This window comes from Lontra canadensis, unplaced genomic scaffold, assembly GCF_010015895.1.
Source record: "Lontra canadensis isolate GAN:19392208 unplaced genomic scaffold, GSC_riverotter_1.0 scaffold1, whole genome shotgun sequence".
Lineage (NCBI taxonomy): Eukaryota > Metazoa > Chordata > Mammalia > Carnivora > Mustelidae > Lontra > Lontra canadensis.
This window is the reverse complement of record NW_022630995.1, coordinates 68,672,457-68,688,711: the sequence shown is the minus strand read 5'-3', so window position 1 is coordinate 68,688,711 and position 16,255 is coordinate 68,672,457. Positions and strand designations below refer to the sequence as shown.

Sequence of the window (16,255 nt, the reverse complement as noted above, 5' to 3'; positions counted from 1 at the left end):
CTATCTCTCTCTCTCAAATAAATAAAATCTTTTTTAAGAAAGATTTATTATTTTTCATTTTAATAATGTAGTAGTATGTTAATAGATTTCCATATCTTGTGAATGGCCACCATTTTCTATTTTTTTGTGTCTTTATGGTTTATTTTCAAAACTTTAATTCCAGAATAGTTAACATATGGTTTTATATTCATTTCAGGTGCACAATACAATGATTAAACAATTCCCTACTTTACTCCATGCTCATCACAATAATTGTACTACTAATTCCCTTTACCTATTTTACCTATCTCCATACCTACATTCCCTCTTGAAACCATCTGCTTGTTTTCTATAGTAAAGGGTTTGTTTTTGGTTTCTCTCTTTTTTTTTTCTTTGTTCATTTGTTTTGTTTCTTAAACTCAGCATATGAGTGAAATCATATGGTACTTGTCTTCCTCTAACTGGCTTATTTCACTCAGGATTATATTCCCTAGATCCATCCATTTGTAGTAAATGGCAAGATTTCATTCTTTTTTATGGCTAACTCTATTGTATATATATACCACATATGCTTTAACCACATATGCTTTATCCACCTATTGATGGATAATTGGTTGCTTCCATAATTTGGTTATTATAAATAATGTGTCAGTAAACAAAGGGGTGCATGTATTCCTCTGACTTATTGTTTTTGTATTCTTTGGGTAAATATCCAGTAACAAGATTAGTAGAATAATGGGGATCCCAGAAGAAGAGAGAAAAAAAGGGACAGAAAAATTATTTAAAGAAATAATAGCCGAAAATTTCCCAAATTTGGGGAAGGAAACTGAAATTTAGTTCCAGGAGGCACAGAAATTCCCCGGCAAGATCAATCCAAGAAGGTCTACACCAAGACACACAGTAATTAAAATGGCAAAAGTCTTTATAAATAGAGAATTCTAAAACCATCAAGAGAAAAGAAAACAGTTACATACAAGGGAAACCCATAAGGCTATAATTGGTTTTTTGAACAGGAACTTTGCTGGCCAGGAGAGTCTGGCATGTTATAGATATTTTAGTGAGAATTTAGGACTGGCTAACTTAGATTGAGTTATCAGGAGTCATTTTTAGGGCAAGGTCTATCTCTAACTGCTTAAATCCACCAAATCTATCAACTTCTCTTCTATGGTTCTCAGCTGAAATAAAGGCACTGCCTATGACCTCATGCTTTTCTAAGGAGTCCTTCCTTATTGTACAACACCAGTGAGGAAGAGTTATCTTTCCCAAACCTTCCATGTGAAATGTAATCTTTATATGACACTAGTAGGAGTGGTTCTTAGTGTCCCATAATCTCAAATATAACAATGCTGAAGTTGATACTTCTTTTATGACTTCAAAGATACAAACTCCCTAAGTTTGCTTATCCTTCCTGGGAATTTGTTTTGCCCATTACATATGCTTAGTACTAGCTCTAGGAAAGGATAATACTGAATAATTTGGCTTATATTAATTCATCCTTATAGCCAGCTCTTACAGGTAGTCTGTTCAGGTTCCTGAACATGCTACGGCTTCTCTTGTCCTGAGTCAATAACTTTTATCTGATTTTTGTGGCCTGATTATTCTCAATCTGCTACTCTCAAATATCTATCTTCTGTCTCCCTTTTAATCTTTATTTTCCTAAATCCAGGTTGTTTCTTGCAACCCAGTTTCCTGCCTAATTTTCTCTAAAATCTAGGCTCTGCTTTTTCTTTTATTTTTCTTTCTCTTACTCCTCAATCAGAAATATAGTATTTGTGCAGTCATTCCTACCATAAAATATACTGTCAATACTGCCAAATTTGACCTGCCTTGTCCATTGTTTGCTCACTAGTTTAGATCAATACAGCATGCTTGGGGACTATAGAGTCTACCCAAAGGGTGCACTACTATTAGGTAACTGGTATATTAAAGTGGACATAGGCCAGAGATCCAAATTTTAAACATTTCACACTTTGCTATGTGTTTCAGCAATTACAAGCGTTACAAAAATATTTGCCAATTTTCTGAAATTTATGGCCTTAACAGTATTTAATATAATGTAGTATTCAGCATTTTAAAGTCACTAGAGGTTTATAAGGCAGAAAAAATAAATTATTTGAGTTGTCATGGCTCAGAGATATTCTTACTGACAATCAGTTCCCAGAGCTTTCTGTTTTATTATGGCAACATATTTAAGTTTGCTGTATGACAACACTGTCCATTCATATAGCACACATTATCAGTCATCTAAGGGGGTGCCTGGATAGCACAGTCAGTTAAGCAGCTGATTCTTGATTTCAGCTCAGTATCATGAGACTGAACCCTGCATTTGGCTCCATGTTGGGCATGGAGCCTGCTTAAGATTCTCTCTCCCCCTGCCGGTCCCCCACTCTCTCTCTCTCTCTTTTAAAAACAATAAATAAAGGAGGTTTTGGACCAAAAACATCTAAAAGTCTTGTTACAGATGAGTAGTCCAAAGAAGAGTCAAGTAGGAATTTCTTGCAGAAAGAGTAATCGTAAGCAGATGAGATAAAGATAAAAGGATTATTAGCAAGGTCAAAACTCACTTGATTAGCTAGATACCAATTATACAATAGAAATATAATGCAAGCCATAATGAGAGTCATATATATAATTTTAAACTTTCTAGTAGTCATATTTTTAAAGTTAAAAAAAGCAGGTGAGATTAATAACATATTTTATTTAACCCTAATATACTCTAAATTTTAATATATCATCATAAAGTCAGTCTTCTCCTGTTTGTGGGATAAGAATTCAAAATCTGTATTTTATCCTTAAAGAACATCTCAAATTGGACTAGTAGCATTTCAAATGATTAACAGACAGACATGGTTAGTGGCCATCAACACTGGACAGTTGCAAGTCTAGATTTTTACATTATCATCATACTTTAAGAAAAAATGTTTTCTAGAAAAAAATGTGAGAGACAATCATAAATTATTTTCTCTTACCTACACAAATCTTCTTTTATGTGAAGAGAAATCAATTCCTTAGGAATATGAAAAGAAAGTATGCTCTCTGACATCTGCTCCCGGATTCTCATCCACTTATTGTCAGATGTGGGAAATCTATATAATTTACACACCGGGTTCTTTAGCACTAAGAGGGAAGAAAAACACAACAGGTTAATAGTTAATTTATAAATATATGCCCATTAGAGAAAGATCAATTAACAAAATCCTTAATTACTGTATCATTGTAATCGTTGATTTAATCAAGAATTTGTTTTTATCATAATGGAATAGTGTATTTGAATTTCTAAGAATTTTGTTTTTGTACTTTTTTCAGTAGCTTCTGGGAAAAGTAGTCTTTATTAAATTAAAAAGTGATACATCAAGTTCCAATTCAAACTGGCTATTGTGGCTTGCTAGTTTGTCACCTATTAATTTCTTTCTCTTCTAAAGATTTTGTTAAAGCATATGTATTTATAAATATACATGAAATATATATATTAACATATAATACATAGAAAAATAATATTTCTTAATGTCTTCTGAAAATTGTAAGTCAACTCTGCTCACTTAGACAGTAGGTGAGAACTGACATGTTATTTCAGAGGTTTCAAATGGCCCCACTACTAAAATTGTTTTGTTTCTTAAGTGCTAGAAAGGTTTATTCATTGGCTTAAGAGCTCTTACAGTTCAAATATTATGCATACTTTAGTGCCAATGAGTCAATAATATACTTTCCTAATACCACATACTACCAGAAGCAAGACAATGAGGTTGTGAACAAACTGTATTTGTGGATGGGAAGTGTTTAGGGAAGAAGTAACAAGATCATGCCATCAATGATTTTAAGATTTAGGGAAAAAGTGGAGGGCCAGATATTAAAATAATATTTGATACATTTTCATGAGGACTTCTGCCACATTCTCTAGCCATTTATTTTAGGTCAGAAATTTATTTCCACTGCTGTTGAGCAATGACTGCCTTTGTTATACTCATGCACCAAAGCTTAGTGGGTAAGAAAATATCAATCAATTGCCAGTAAAGCATCTATAATTATTTGACTCCAGTTTACCAGTAAAGCTGATTTAAAACAAAATTTGATATTAAAATGAAGCATGGGTTATATGGGCCAGGTCTCCTCAACGTATAGGGTAAAATTCCTTTCAAAAATTTAATATCCTATAAGACCATATCTCATTCACTACTTGGGTAAATATACAGTCACTTTTGGAACATTAAAATGAGGATCTCTACATCTATTCCTCTGCAATCATCCATTCTTAGGAGTATTGTCTAGACATTATCAATATCAGAATTGATGCTATATAATAAACGTTGATTTCAAACATCCCATTCTTCAACAACCAGGCTCAAAGTTTCCAGTATACCTACCTATCCACTGCTAAGAATTAGCCAGTGTTTACTTTTCAAAAGCACCAATAGAAGCCAGAAAACAGTAGAATATTTCCAGCATGTTGAGGTAAAATGTTTAAAATCTAGAGTTGTATGTACACTTAAGAAAATAGAAATAGAACCTAAAGCTATATATCCAAAGTGATTATATTTTTAACATAAATATTATCTCTAAGTTTAATCAGTTAGATTATATCAGAGATTCATAGATAATTATATTTATTTCCCTTCTTTTTTATTGAGGTGATTGACATATAACATTACATTAGTTTCAGGTGTACAGTGTAATGATTCAATATTTGTATGCTGTCACAAAATGATCACCACAGTAAGTCTAGTTAACATCTGTCACCATCATAGTTATAAATTTTTTTTCTTGTGATGAGAACTTTTAAGGTGTGTTCTCTTACTAACTTTCAAATAGAGTATCATTAACTATAGTCATCGTGTTGTATAATATATCCCTAAGACTTACTTATTTTATAACTGGAAATATGAACCTTCTGATGCCCTTCACTCATTTCAACTATTGCCACCAGCTACCTCTGGCAACTCCCAACCTGTTCTCTGTAACTATGAACTTGGTTTTTGTTTTGTTTTGATTGATTGACTGATTTGATTCTACATATAAGAGAGCTCATATGATATTTGTCTTTCTGTGTCTGACTGATCTCCCTTAGCATAATTCCTTTAAGTTTCATTCATATTGTCGCATATGGTAAGATTTCATTCTTTTTTATGGCTGAGTTATATTCCATTACATAGTACACATTTTTAAAAAAAAGATTCATTCATTTATTTATTCATTTGACAGAGATCACAAGTAGGCAGAGAGGCAGGCGGTGGAGCAGGGGAAGTAGGCTCCCCGCTGAGCAGACAGCCCCATGCGGGGCTCGATCCCAGGACCCTGAGATCATGACCTGAGCCAAAGACAGAGGCTTTAAGCCACTGAGCCACCCAGGTGCCCCAACACATTTTTGTATCCATTCTTCCATCCGTGGACACTTGGCTATTATAAATAATGCTGCTATGAACCTGGGGATGGCATGTATCTTTTCAAGTTAGTGTTTTTATTTCATTTCATTTCCTTTGGATATATTCCTAGAAGTGGAGTTTCTGGATCACATGGAAATCCTATTTTTTATTTTCTGAGGAACCTCCATACTGTTTTCCATAGTGCCTACACCAATTTACATTCCTACTAACAGTGCACAAGGGTCCCTTTTCTCAACACATCCTCTCTAACACTAGTTACTTCTTATCTTTTTGATAATAGCCATTGTAATAGGTGTGAGGTGACCATTCATTGTGGTTTTGATTTGCATTTCCCTGATGATTAGTCATACTGAGCATCTTTTTATGTATCTGTTGGAGATCTGTATGTCTTCTTTCGAAAAATGTTTATTCAGGTCCTCTGCCCATTTTTAAAACTGATTGGCTTTTTTGCTATTGAATTTTATGATTTCTTTATATATTTTGGATATTAGGCCTCATAAGATATATTTTCTTACATCTGAATTATAAGCCAGCCAATAAAAGAAACTATGATATATTATTAATTTTTAAAGTTACAATGTTTCAAAGATGTAAGAATTTTACTACAATCTCTACTGTTCTATCTCTAGAGTTTGAGAAGAAAAAAAAGTATGTATTGAATTTAACATACGGTCAGGTTAAACCATTGATGGGGTGTCATGAATTCTAATATAGCTAACATGATTAGGAATATAAACCCTTTTTTTTTATAATTTTATTTTTTATAAACATATATATATATACATATATTTTCCCCCCAGGGGTACAGGTCTGTGAATCTCCACGTTTACGAACTTCACAGCACTCACCATAGCATATACCCTCCCCAATGTCCATAACCCCCCCCCTCCCAACCCCCCTCTGCCCAGCAACCCTCAGTTTGTTTTGTGAGATTAAGAGTCACTTATGGTTTGTCTCCCTCCCAATCCCAACTTGTTTCATTTACTCTTCTCCTACCCCATTAACCCCCCATGTTGCATCTCCTCTCCCTCATATCAGGGAGATCATATGATAGTTGTCTTTCTCTGATTGACTTATTTCGCTAAGCATGATACCCTCTAGTTCCATCCACGTCATCGCAAATGGCAAGATTTCATTTCTTTTGATGGCTGCATAGTATTCCATTGTATATATATACCACATCTTCTTTATCCATTCATCTGTTGATGGACATCTAGGTTCTTTCCATAGTTTGGCTATTGTAGACATTGCTGCTATAAACATTCGGGTGCACGTGCCCCTTCGGATCACTACGTTTGTATCTTTAGGGTAAATACCCAGCAGTGCAATTGCTGGGTCATAGGGTAGTTCTATTTTCAACATTTTGAGGAACCTCCATGCTGTTTTCCAGAGTGGTTGCACCAGCTTGCATTCCCACCAACAGTGTAGGAGGGTTCCCCTTTCTCCGCATCCTCGCCAGCATCTGTCATTTCCGGACTTGTTAATTTTAGCCATTCTGACTGGTGTGAGGTGGTATCTCATTGTGGTATAAACCCATTTTTTATACTAAGACAAAAAATAATCTCTGAAATGTCCAAATTTTTTCTTAGTAACCTAAGCAAATATTCAATTCCTTGGCTTATGTATACTCAGCATATGTGCTGCTTTTAAACCTCTGTTTTTTATTTCTTCAAGATTATATTGAATTTTTGTAAGAATCCTTCATTTTTCTTGCCTTTTATAAAGCAATAATTATTTTTTAGAAAATCTGTATTTCAAATCAGATTACAAAATATAAAATTTTTCATTTTCTCAGTTATCCCAAAGCTAGTCTTCCCACTTTTGATCACATTGTTTTTAATTTAATGCTTTTTGGTGTGTTTAAATATAGATCTTCATTAAAATAGTTTATGTAGAAATCAAAGGCAGTTGGATTAATGAGCTCCAGAACTCTCCTCTGACCACCTGGTACATATCATACAAGGACTCTGTGGGAATGTTGCTGTTTTTAAGTAAAACACTTGGGACAAATTAAAAAAAAAAAAAAAAAATCAGGCAACTTGATCATCCAAAAGAAAATTATGTCCAATTATGTCCCAATTATGTCCCCCATCTAATTTTTACATCATAGATTATGATCTTTTGAAACTCATAGGTCTCCAAACATTAGTACTGTTTCTAGAATTGCTGCTCTTCTCTTCAACCTCCTGTTGAGTTTGTAGGTGTTCAGAGTGGTTTGATAACTATCTGGCTGAACTCCTGCGACCTGATGTCATCTCAGTCTGCTACTCCTCTGCCATCTTGACTCCTCCTAATTCATTAGTACTAAATCAGGATTTCAATGTAGCTATAGTGGGATCCACCTTACAACCCAATTTAATCCAGAAGCATTCCTTATTAAACACCTACTATGCATAGAGTAAGAACACCTACTCTGTATCTTAAAATATCATATAATGGAATATGATTTAAAAATGAAAAAAAATATGGCTTAACATTTTATTATCATGCAAATTTATTGCACTAGTTACAAAAAAGACCAGATAATATGCTCTTAACTCAAAATTCTTACAGTGTTGATAATGGGGAGATTTTATCATCTTCACATAATAGTAAGGCATGGTATTCATGCACCAAATACTAAACAATGGATCATAAATGATGAATGCTTGTGTCAATTTTTTAAAGTTTCTTCCCTACAGAAGAGATACAATTCTAACAATTCTGCACACTCATTCCAGCTATGGGAATGAGTCCATCATTTTCAGCTCTGGCTCTTTATTGATGCCAAGTTTTTCTTTATATAGAAGATATATTTCTGACCATACAATAGGCCTGTCAACTCAGATTACTATCTAATGTCTATTATAAATTCTCTAAAGAGACCCCTGCGTGTATGCTTTTCATTTTTTTCACTGCTTTTGCCAAAACAATTGCTAAAAACATCGTGTGACAGATTCTGCCAAGAGAAAAGTAGTGGAGATATTTTGGACCACATCATGGTCTTGCGATGACTTAATAAGAGTAAAGTTCTAAGCTGGTCTAAATATTGATACATTCCCCTTGAGGTTAACTCCCTACGGTGAGCACAGTTATGCAAAATAAATGGCAGATCCCCTCCCCGCCAAATTGCAGCACAACTCAAACGTCTACATTTTTCTCAGACGTTGTAGCAGGGCTTCTTTAACAAGGTAATATGCTCAGCAATTGCCAAAGCCAAGTTGTTCCAACAATGAATTATCAAAATAAAGATGCTAAAGAAATGTTCAACAATGCCAATACATAGACAATACATAAAGGAAAACAACAAAGCATGGCTGTTAAAAGCAAACTAGGGCAGAAAAGATAAATCAGAGACATACCACAGGGAGGATTTTTTTTTTTTTTTTCTTTTCCCTGTGCCTGTTTTAGGAATGTCAGTAGATAGAAAAGGAGTTTTGTAAATTTAGATTCAGGCACAAAAGGGTCATCAAAAAGCCAAATGCTTATTTTCTCTTGTTGTCCTTAATATATTTCTCTAGAGGAAGCTCATCTGTGAACTTTCTTGCATTCAGGAGGTGGTAGAAGTCACGTATTTAAATGGATTCTGACTTTATTGGCTTTAAGTCTTACAAAAATCATTAGTTTAATGTCCTACAGATTCTTGTAGAGAATTCATTCTGTGGCTTTTAACTATGTAGTTGTTTAATAGTTTAATTATTCTGCTGAATGTACATACATTGCCTGTTTTCCAAATGCTACATTATACTTACTAAAGATATGTCTGTGTAATCCAATTAGATACTGACATTCCCTCATTTGTACTTGGAAATATCTTAGATTTATAGACATCTGAAATGTAGGTTGTCTCTTTTTAAGGTTGGATAAGAACTGAAAAACCTAAATAGAAATCACTAAAACACTATCCTAAGCATGGTTATGGAAAAGAGATGGCAAGAAGACATGAGAGGAACTCGGAAAACGTAGCAAGAAGAGATCTCTTTAAAAATGATAAAGATGGAAGGGCATCTGGGTGGCTCAGTAAGTTAAGCTTCTGCCTTTGCCTTGGGTCATGGTCTTAGGGTCCTGGGATCGAGCCCTGCAATGGGCTCTCTGCTCGGTGGGGAACCTGCTTCCGACTCTATCTCTGCCTGCCTCTCTACCTACTTGTGATCTCTGCCTGGCAAATAAATAAATAAATAAAATGTTTAAAAATATATATATAGAAGGAAAAAAAGAGATAAAATCAATTGTTAAAAAAAAATGAATTCCTGAAAATGGTTTAGTTACTTTTCTCTAGGTTTGTTATAAAATCTATATTATGTTATTGTTTATCTTGTTTTTTAAAGAAGGAAAAAATAGACTAGAAAATAGGATATAAGCTGTATTGAACAAAGTACTGTTTTCCTAGTCTAGCCAAACCCATAAGTTCTTGGCCCTCCATCTTCAACTTAAGGCCCAGAATCAGAAAATCTAGTACAGATGTCAGAATAGGATATAAAGATAATTTTTTGTGGGCATTTAGTCTCAAGTTGATGATAATTGGTGAGGTTAGTGTGTAGAATTTGGATTTTAGATTTTAGATGGTCAGGAAATGATTTGTGTCACTCTTTCCAGTTTGAATGATTTGCTCTGTTCATTCTAGTTCAGTAATTAAAGTAAAGGATACCACTAGTAAAGGTAGAAGGTGGCTCATATTTCACACTGAGCAACCTGAAATGACCTATAATTCTCCTAACTCAAGTTGTTCCTCACCAGTTTCTTCTGTTCAAGGGATTCTCTGCATCTCAAAGAACACCCCTCTTTGTTGGCTATATGTAAACTCAGCTGTGCTAGCACCTCCTCCAGGAAGCCTTCCTTGGCTTCTACCCCATCCCTCCCTATAGGTTTGTCTTCTTTGTCCTTCCCATCCCCATCTCTGTCATGGTTGTTACCAGTTGTGCTACAACTGACTCATTATTCCACATCATGCATTAGAGTGTGAACTTTGTGAAGGCCAAGTTTTTCTTGTCCTCATTTTATCTCCTACACATAGCACAGCGCCCAGTAAATATAAACATTCCACAGACATAAGCTTAACCCTTGGAACTCAATGTTTCCCACCATTACTTTCACCAAAAAGAGAACAGTGAGAGCACCAACAACTGTGTGAGTTGAGAGGGGAAAATGCAAGAGTAGGAACAAAATTGAAAACCTCACTTTAAGGAAGCACAGGCATCGGAATGAAGGATGAAAAAAAAACTTGAGTAATAGAAAGCTCTCCTCACATTTGTCCACAAAATGTTAGCTTTTTCACCATATCATCTTCTATCCTTTATTTTTCTTCCAGTTTTACCTAAGATGGGCAGTAGAGGAGGTAATGGACTTACTACAGGAAGATAGCTGAAGCATCTAAAGGTGTCTAAGAGATGAATCCATTGATTATTAGATAATGAAATTCACTCTTCTACTGAAGCTATTTAACATTCTAAATATATTAGTACTCCATAATGAAAATGTATGGAAATTCCAAAAGAGCAAAGTTAACAGATTCTATCATATTTGTTAAAACAACAAAGGGCAGAGAAATCTACTGAGTAAATAAAAAAGATCAAGGGCAGGTATTCAAAATGGCCCCAAATTTTATATAGCAGAGACTTACAAATACAAGGGCAAAATCTATTTAAATTAGTATGGGGAAAATACAACAGAAATATCTTTGCTTATATAAAATGACATCATCTAAAAATCAACAAGTTAGTAGATTTCATAGCTCATAAAAGAAAAGAAAGAAAGGGGGAAACAGGGAATTTGCTCTTTGGATGGAATTCATGAGAACTTAAAATGAGTAAAGAGGGACATTTTAAAAAATATTTTATTTATTTATTTGACAGAGAAAGACACAGTGAGAGAAGGAACACAAACAGTGGGAGTGAGAGAGGGAGAAGCAGGCTTCCCCTGGAGCAGGGACCCCTATGCAGGGCTCAATCCCAGGACCCTGGGATCATGATCCAAGCGGAAGGCAGACTCTTAACACCTGAGCCACCCAGGCACCCCGAGAAGGACATATTTTTAACAATCTCTTATTATATTCTGCGTCACACATGGCTTTGGATAGGGGTGTTAGTGAGGAGAGTGTTACCTCAATATTTAGGTATTGTGAAAGGCAGCTAAAATATGGTGTCATATGAGGCAGGAAACATTTAAAAAAAAAAATAATTTCTATACCCAACGTGGGGCTTGAACTCAAGACCTCAAGACTAAGAGTCTCATGCTTTACTGATTAGAGGCAGAAAACATTTAAAACTGAGAATTTGATCAGGGTGCCTGGGTGTCTCAGTCATTAAGTGTTTGCCTTCGGCTCAGGTTATGATCCCAGCGTCCTGGGGTCAAGCAGAGTCAGGATCTCTGATCAGAGGGGAGTCCGCTTCTCCCTCTTCCAGCTGCCCCCTGCTCTTGTGTTTCCTCTCTCACTGCCTCTCCCTCAATCAAATAAATAAATAAAATCTTTAAAAAAATGAAAATTTGAAAGTAATTTATCAGAAGTATAAACTGAATTGATAAGATACACTTGCTATCAGTCTTTTGACAAGTATTTATTGAGTTCCTATTGTATTCTGGCTACGGAGATACAGAAATAAATATGCAATGTTCTTTCCTCTTAAATAGCATATAATCTAGCATCTTCTGCAAAGTAGTAAATGGCTTAACTCTAATTTGAGAAAAAGAATCAAAGATATAGTGGCCTATTTTGAGAAAAAGTATGATTCGTGTGTGAAGCAAGAAATGCAAAATACCAATAAATTCTCTAAACAGGAAGGGGACTGCATGGATTCAGGACTGAGAGCAGGGCAGTCCCCTCATTTTTATTTTAGATTCCAACTTATACGGTCACAGAAATCTCAGCTGTCAGATATACCCTCTCTGAATATGAAGGACAGTATGCACGTTAAATTACAGCACAAAAGTGGTCTTCAAGGAATATAAAGGATAATTTCATGACTCAAGAAGTATGGAATTCAACCAAGAAAGAGGCCGTATCAGATCTAATGCTTGCTGACAGGGGAAAATTCACTCAAAATGGGAAGAAAGGAGGAAACATTGTGATAGGGCCCATTAGCTCCTTAGATTTGGCATAGTAATGGAAGGGTCCATGGGCTAAAGTATTCTGCAGCATTATACTTTCAGAAGGAAAACTGGGAGAATTGGGACTCCAGAGAGAATTATCTTCTTGACAGAATTTTGAAAAAGCATATTTCTCATCAGGCTTACTAAATAGAAATAACCTCTAAGAAAGACAACTGTTAACAATGACAAAAAAAATTAATATGTGACTCCCTGTGAAATGGATTAAAATGAGTACTTTTATGAAATATTTCTAAAAAGAAGGTGAACAGGATAAGCTAAATTATGCTATATCGACTTCAAACACGTAAGAGCCAGAAAAGGAAGTCAAAGGCTGTGCAGGTTACTGTGGTCATTTTAAAAGAATCGATGTCGACGGGTCTGACCCAGGTGTTAGGGTTACACTGCTGGTTAGCAAATCCAGGCTTTGACACCAGTTCTTCTGACATCCTGTCTGGTGTGCTTATAATAATGCCACAAGAGCCCATTTGTTATCATTCTGGGGCAGCCAAGTTCCTCAGCTGATGTGACTTAGCAGGGCATGTGAGAGGCCTGACTGTACTTTCCTACTCCCCATCCCACCACCACCAAGCAGTTTTAAGTGTTCTCACTACCATTTTGCTTAAATGAATAAGCAAATAATGCGAGACGTAAATCTACTGTTTTAACAACTTTATGGTACGACTTACGTGGTCAGGGAGTCAAACTAAGTAAGAACCTTGCATTTCTAATACTTACCATGTCTTCCAGTGTGTCTAGTTTCAGATAATGTAAATGTACCAGCTGGAAGGAATGCATCTCCCCATATAGCCAAGGCTCTTACCTATTATTCTTAAGGAATTGCAAGTCAGCCCTCCTCCCACTCATCCTTACTCTCCTTCTGCCCTCCATTCCCCTGACTCCCAACATATACATTGGACTTGCAAGGCAAGCAGGGCATGAAAAAGGTGAGAACTTAGGGGGAAGAGCTTTTTTCTTGTTAGTCTTATAATAGATAAGTGAATTTCCTGAATAATAAATTAAGCCTTTAGAGATATAAATAGAATAGTGAAGAGCTGCTATGAGATATGACATTCTCTTCCATTCACTCAATAAGTACTTCATAACTCACTTGAGGCTGGCAAGTTCCATATAACACATTAATACAAAGACTTGAAAAGAATGTCAGTAGCTCCCTTTGCCTACAGATTTAAAAGAAAAGAAAAAACCACACACGGGAATATAATAGATTAATTCCAAAGTTGCTGAGTTTAGATAGAAAACTAAATAGAATAAAAGACCAAGGTATGCACAGGCCAAACTCATACGTATTCTAAACCCACACAATGCACTTTCATATTTTGAGCAGAAACATTTCATACAGAGCACTCAGTTGTAGTTTAAACACATTTTAAAAAATCTAGCTTTATGACATTTGACTTGCATTTACTCTTATCTTTCCCTAATATAAGAAGGCTCAAAGAAAATATCTGTGGCAAATATCCTAGGTTCTGAATGCTCCTCTGGGTTGCGTGGACTAAAGACAATATGCAATAGCATTAGAACTAAGTGGAGAATCACCACCCAACTGTCACCTCCATAAAAGCAGAAAGGCAGGAATCAATCGTCTTTCACTCCACTAGGTAAGTATAGTTTAATTGCAGAGTGCAGCTGTCTCCATCAGTTTCATGTCAGTTGTCTTTGTCATATTACAATTTATGCATCGGGAATAGTATCCTAGCAGTCGGGAAGAGTTAGTACACTTCTAAGACTCATGCCTTACGGATTTTATGGCATGGGTATGAGGAGGTGCAGATTTATTTTTTACTATGTTCCTTCTGTCTCTTCTTCCTTAAGTAATATATTTTCTTCCTTAGAAAGCCGTTTTTCTCTATGAAATTTATATTAAACTAATCAGTAATTTAAAATGGTATTTCTTTGTGCATAAAAATTACACAGTTCGGATGAGTGAATTATTAAAAAGTTATCTTATAATTATAGTGTAGATGATTGTGGTGATAACCCTATTCATTCAAATGTATTTAACATGAATTTAATATGTCCCACGTTCAATTTTATTTCTTGAAATTGGCATTTAGTAAATTCAGTAGGTTATATGGATACCTTAAAGGATTAAAGGTTTGGTCAATTTTCAGGTGGAAAACTAAATGTGAGGAGGACCATTTGAGGATATATTAGCTATTTTAACCAGCCTCAAAACTTATCAAGTATTTTTAGGATCCATGGCTGTCTGGGTACACCCATCACTATTCATCGCATATCCCTCTCAATATTACATCCTAAATGAAATGAAATTAAAAATGTCATTTGCTCACAGGCTAAGGAGTTGCTCCTCTTTGGTAAAATCCCTCATTCCATGTAAGTATAATTCACGATTTTTTGCTGTTGTTACATTTTATTTTGCATTCTCTGTCTGTATAATCATAGTTGAAGAGTTGCCTTCCCTTTATACATTCCTTAATATAAGAGATTGCTGGCAATGAAAAACTGCTAATAGTTTAGCAGGTATATATTACTAAGCCTTTGAAATTCCATATCATTCACTAAGGTGATTATTATTCCAACTCTGCTATTGTGTAAACATATGACATGGCAGTGTTAGGAAAATATTCAGGCTTATTCTGCTGTTGCACCAACTTTAATTAATTTTTTTTTTTTTTTTTTTTAGTAAAAGCATGGCCTAGTAATTAAGAGAAAAAGGCCTTGGGATCACAACTGGATTTAAATTCTGGACCTGATAACTTGCCAGGTAGGTGACCTTGACCAATTTCCTCATTTGTAAAAGGAGGATAAGGACAGTGCCTTTTTCACAGCACAGGTCAGAAGGCAAGCCAAGACACAGGAGGCATTTAGCCTGCTGCTTGTCACTGTACTAGTCATTGTTTACTCTTAGTATTAATGGTAACATAATTTACATTTTCATTAAAAAGTAGATCCATAATTTACATACACATATTATCACATTTTTAACTGTACTATAAGTTTCAGTTTTATTCACAAAGTTATCATTTAACACATGGTTTAGTGCCTTGTTGAAATTCAAATATATTACTGCAAGCAACACATTCTATACATACACTCCCAGAAATGTATAAACGCGCATATGAATTTTTCCTACTGAATCCATATATCTACTGTTTTAACAACTCTGTTTTGAATTCTATAGTTAGAAAGTCAACCTTTCTAATTGTTGGAGTCTGGGTGGTTCCGGGCCCTGGGCAGGGAGTCTGCTGCTCTCTCTCCCCTTAACTCTTTCCTCCTCCCTCTAGATCAGGCTCCCTCTCTCCCCCTCTCTCTCTCTCAAACAAATAAATAAAAGTCAAACTAAATAAGACCTTCATATTTCTAATGCTTACTGTCCTCTAATGTGTCTTGTTTCAGATAATACAAAATCCAGAGCTAAAAGGAATTTTTTTTGCCAAATAGCCAAAGTATTTTTATATCTCTCTTATGAGATTGTCATGTTGAATAAGGGACAGACAGACTAGGTAGGGAGAGACAGGTAGGGGGCCATGGGAAGGGAATATAACCAGGCTCCCAGAAATCCCATATTTGGAGAAATAGACATGATATTTACAAGAACACCTTGTTTGTTCTCAGGACAGTTACAAGTCCAAAACCTTCATTCTAAACATAGACCTGGTATTCAATATTCCACCATGATATTGACAAGAAATTTACCAAGTTCCCTGGTCAGTTTCCTATAAAAGATGGACCATGAAAGCCCTCAATGGCAACTCCTTCAGGAGTTGTCTCACTCATTCTAGAGAGCTCTTTTCTTTCTTTTCTGTTGTCACCTTCACTTTAACTTTCACTTCAGCATTTTTTGTGTCCCA

The 16,255-nt window shown here is 35.3% G+C and overlaps 1 protein-coding gene across 6 annotated transcripts in view; it reads right to left on the bottom strand.

The window, feature by feature from the left end:
• INPP4B (inositol polyphosphate-4-phosphatase type II B) overlaps positions 1–16,255 on the bottom strand; it is an 807,880-nt gene that overhangs the window by 190,779 nt on the left and 600,846 nt on the right. For all 6 annotated transcript variants that reach the window (XM_032857097.1, XM_032857105.1, XM_032857119.1 and 3 more), the window contains one exon: positions 2,949–3,096. In XM_032857097.1, coding sequence (XP_032712988.1) covers positions 2,949–3,096 — 148 coding nt within the window. The remainder of the gene's footprint in view (positions 1–2,948; positions 3,097–16,255) is intronic.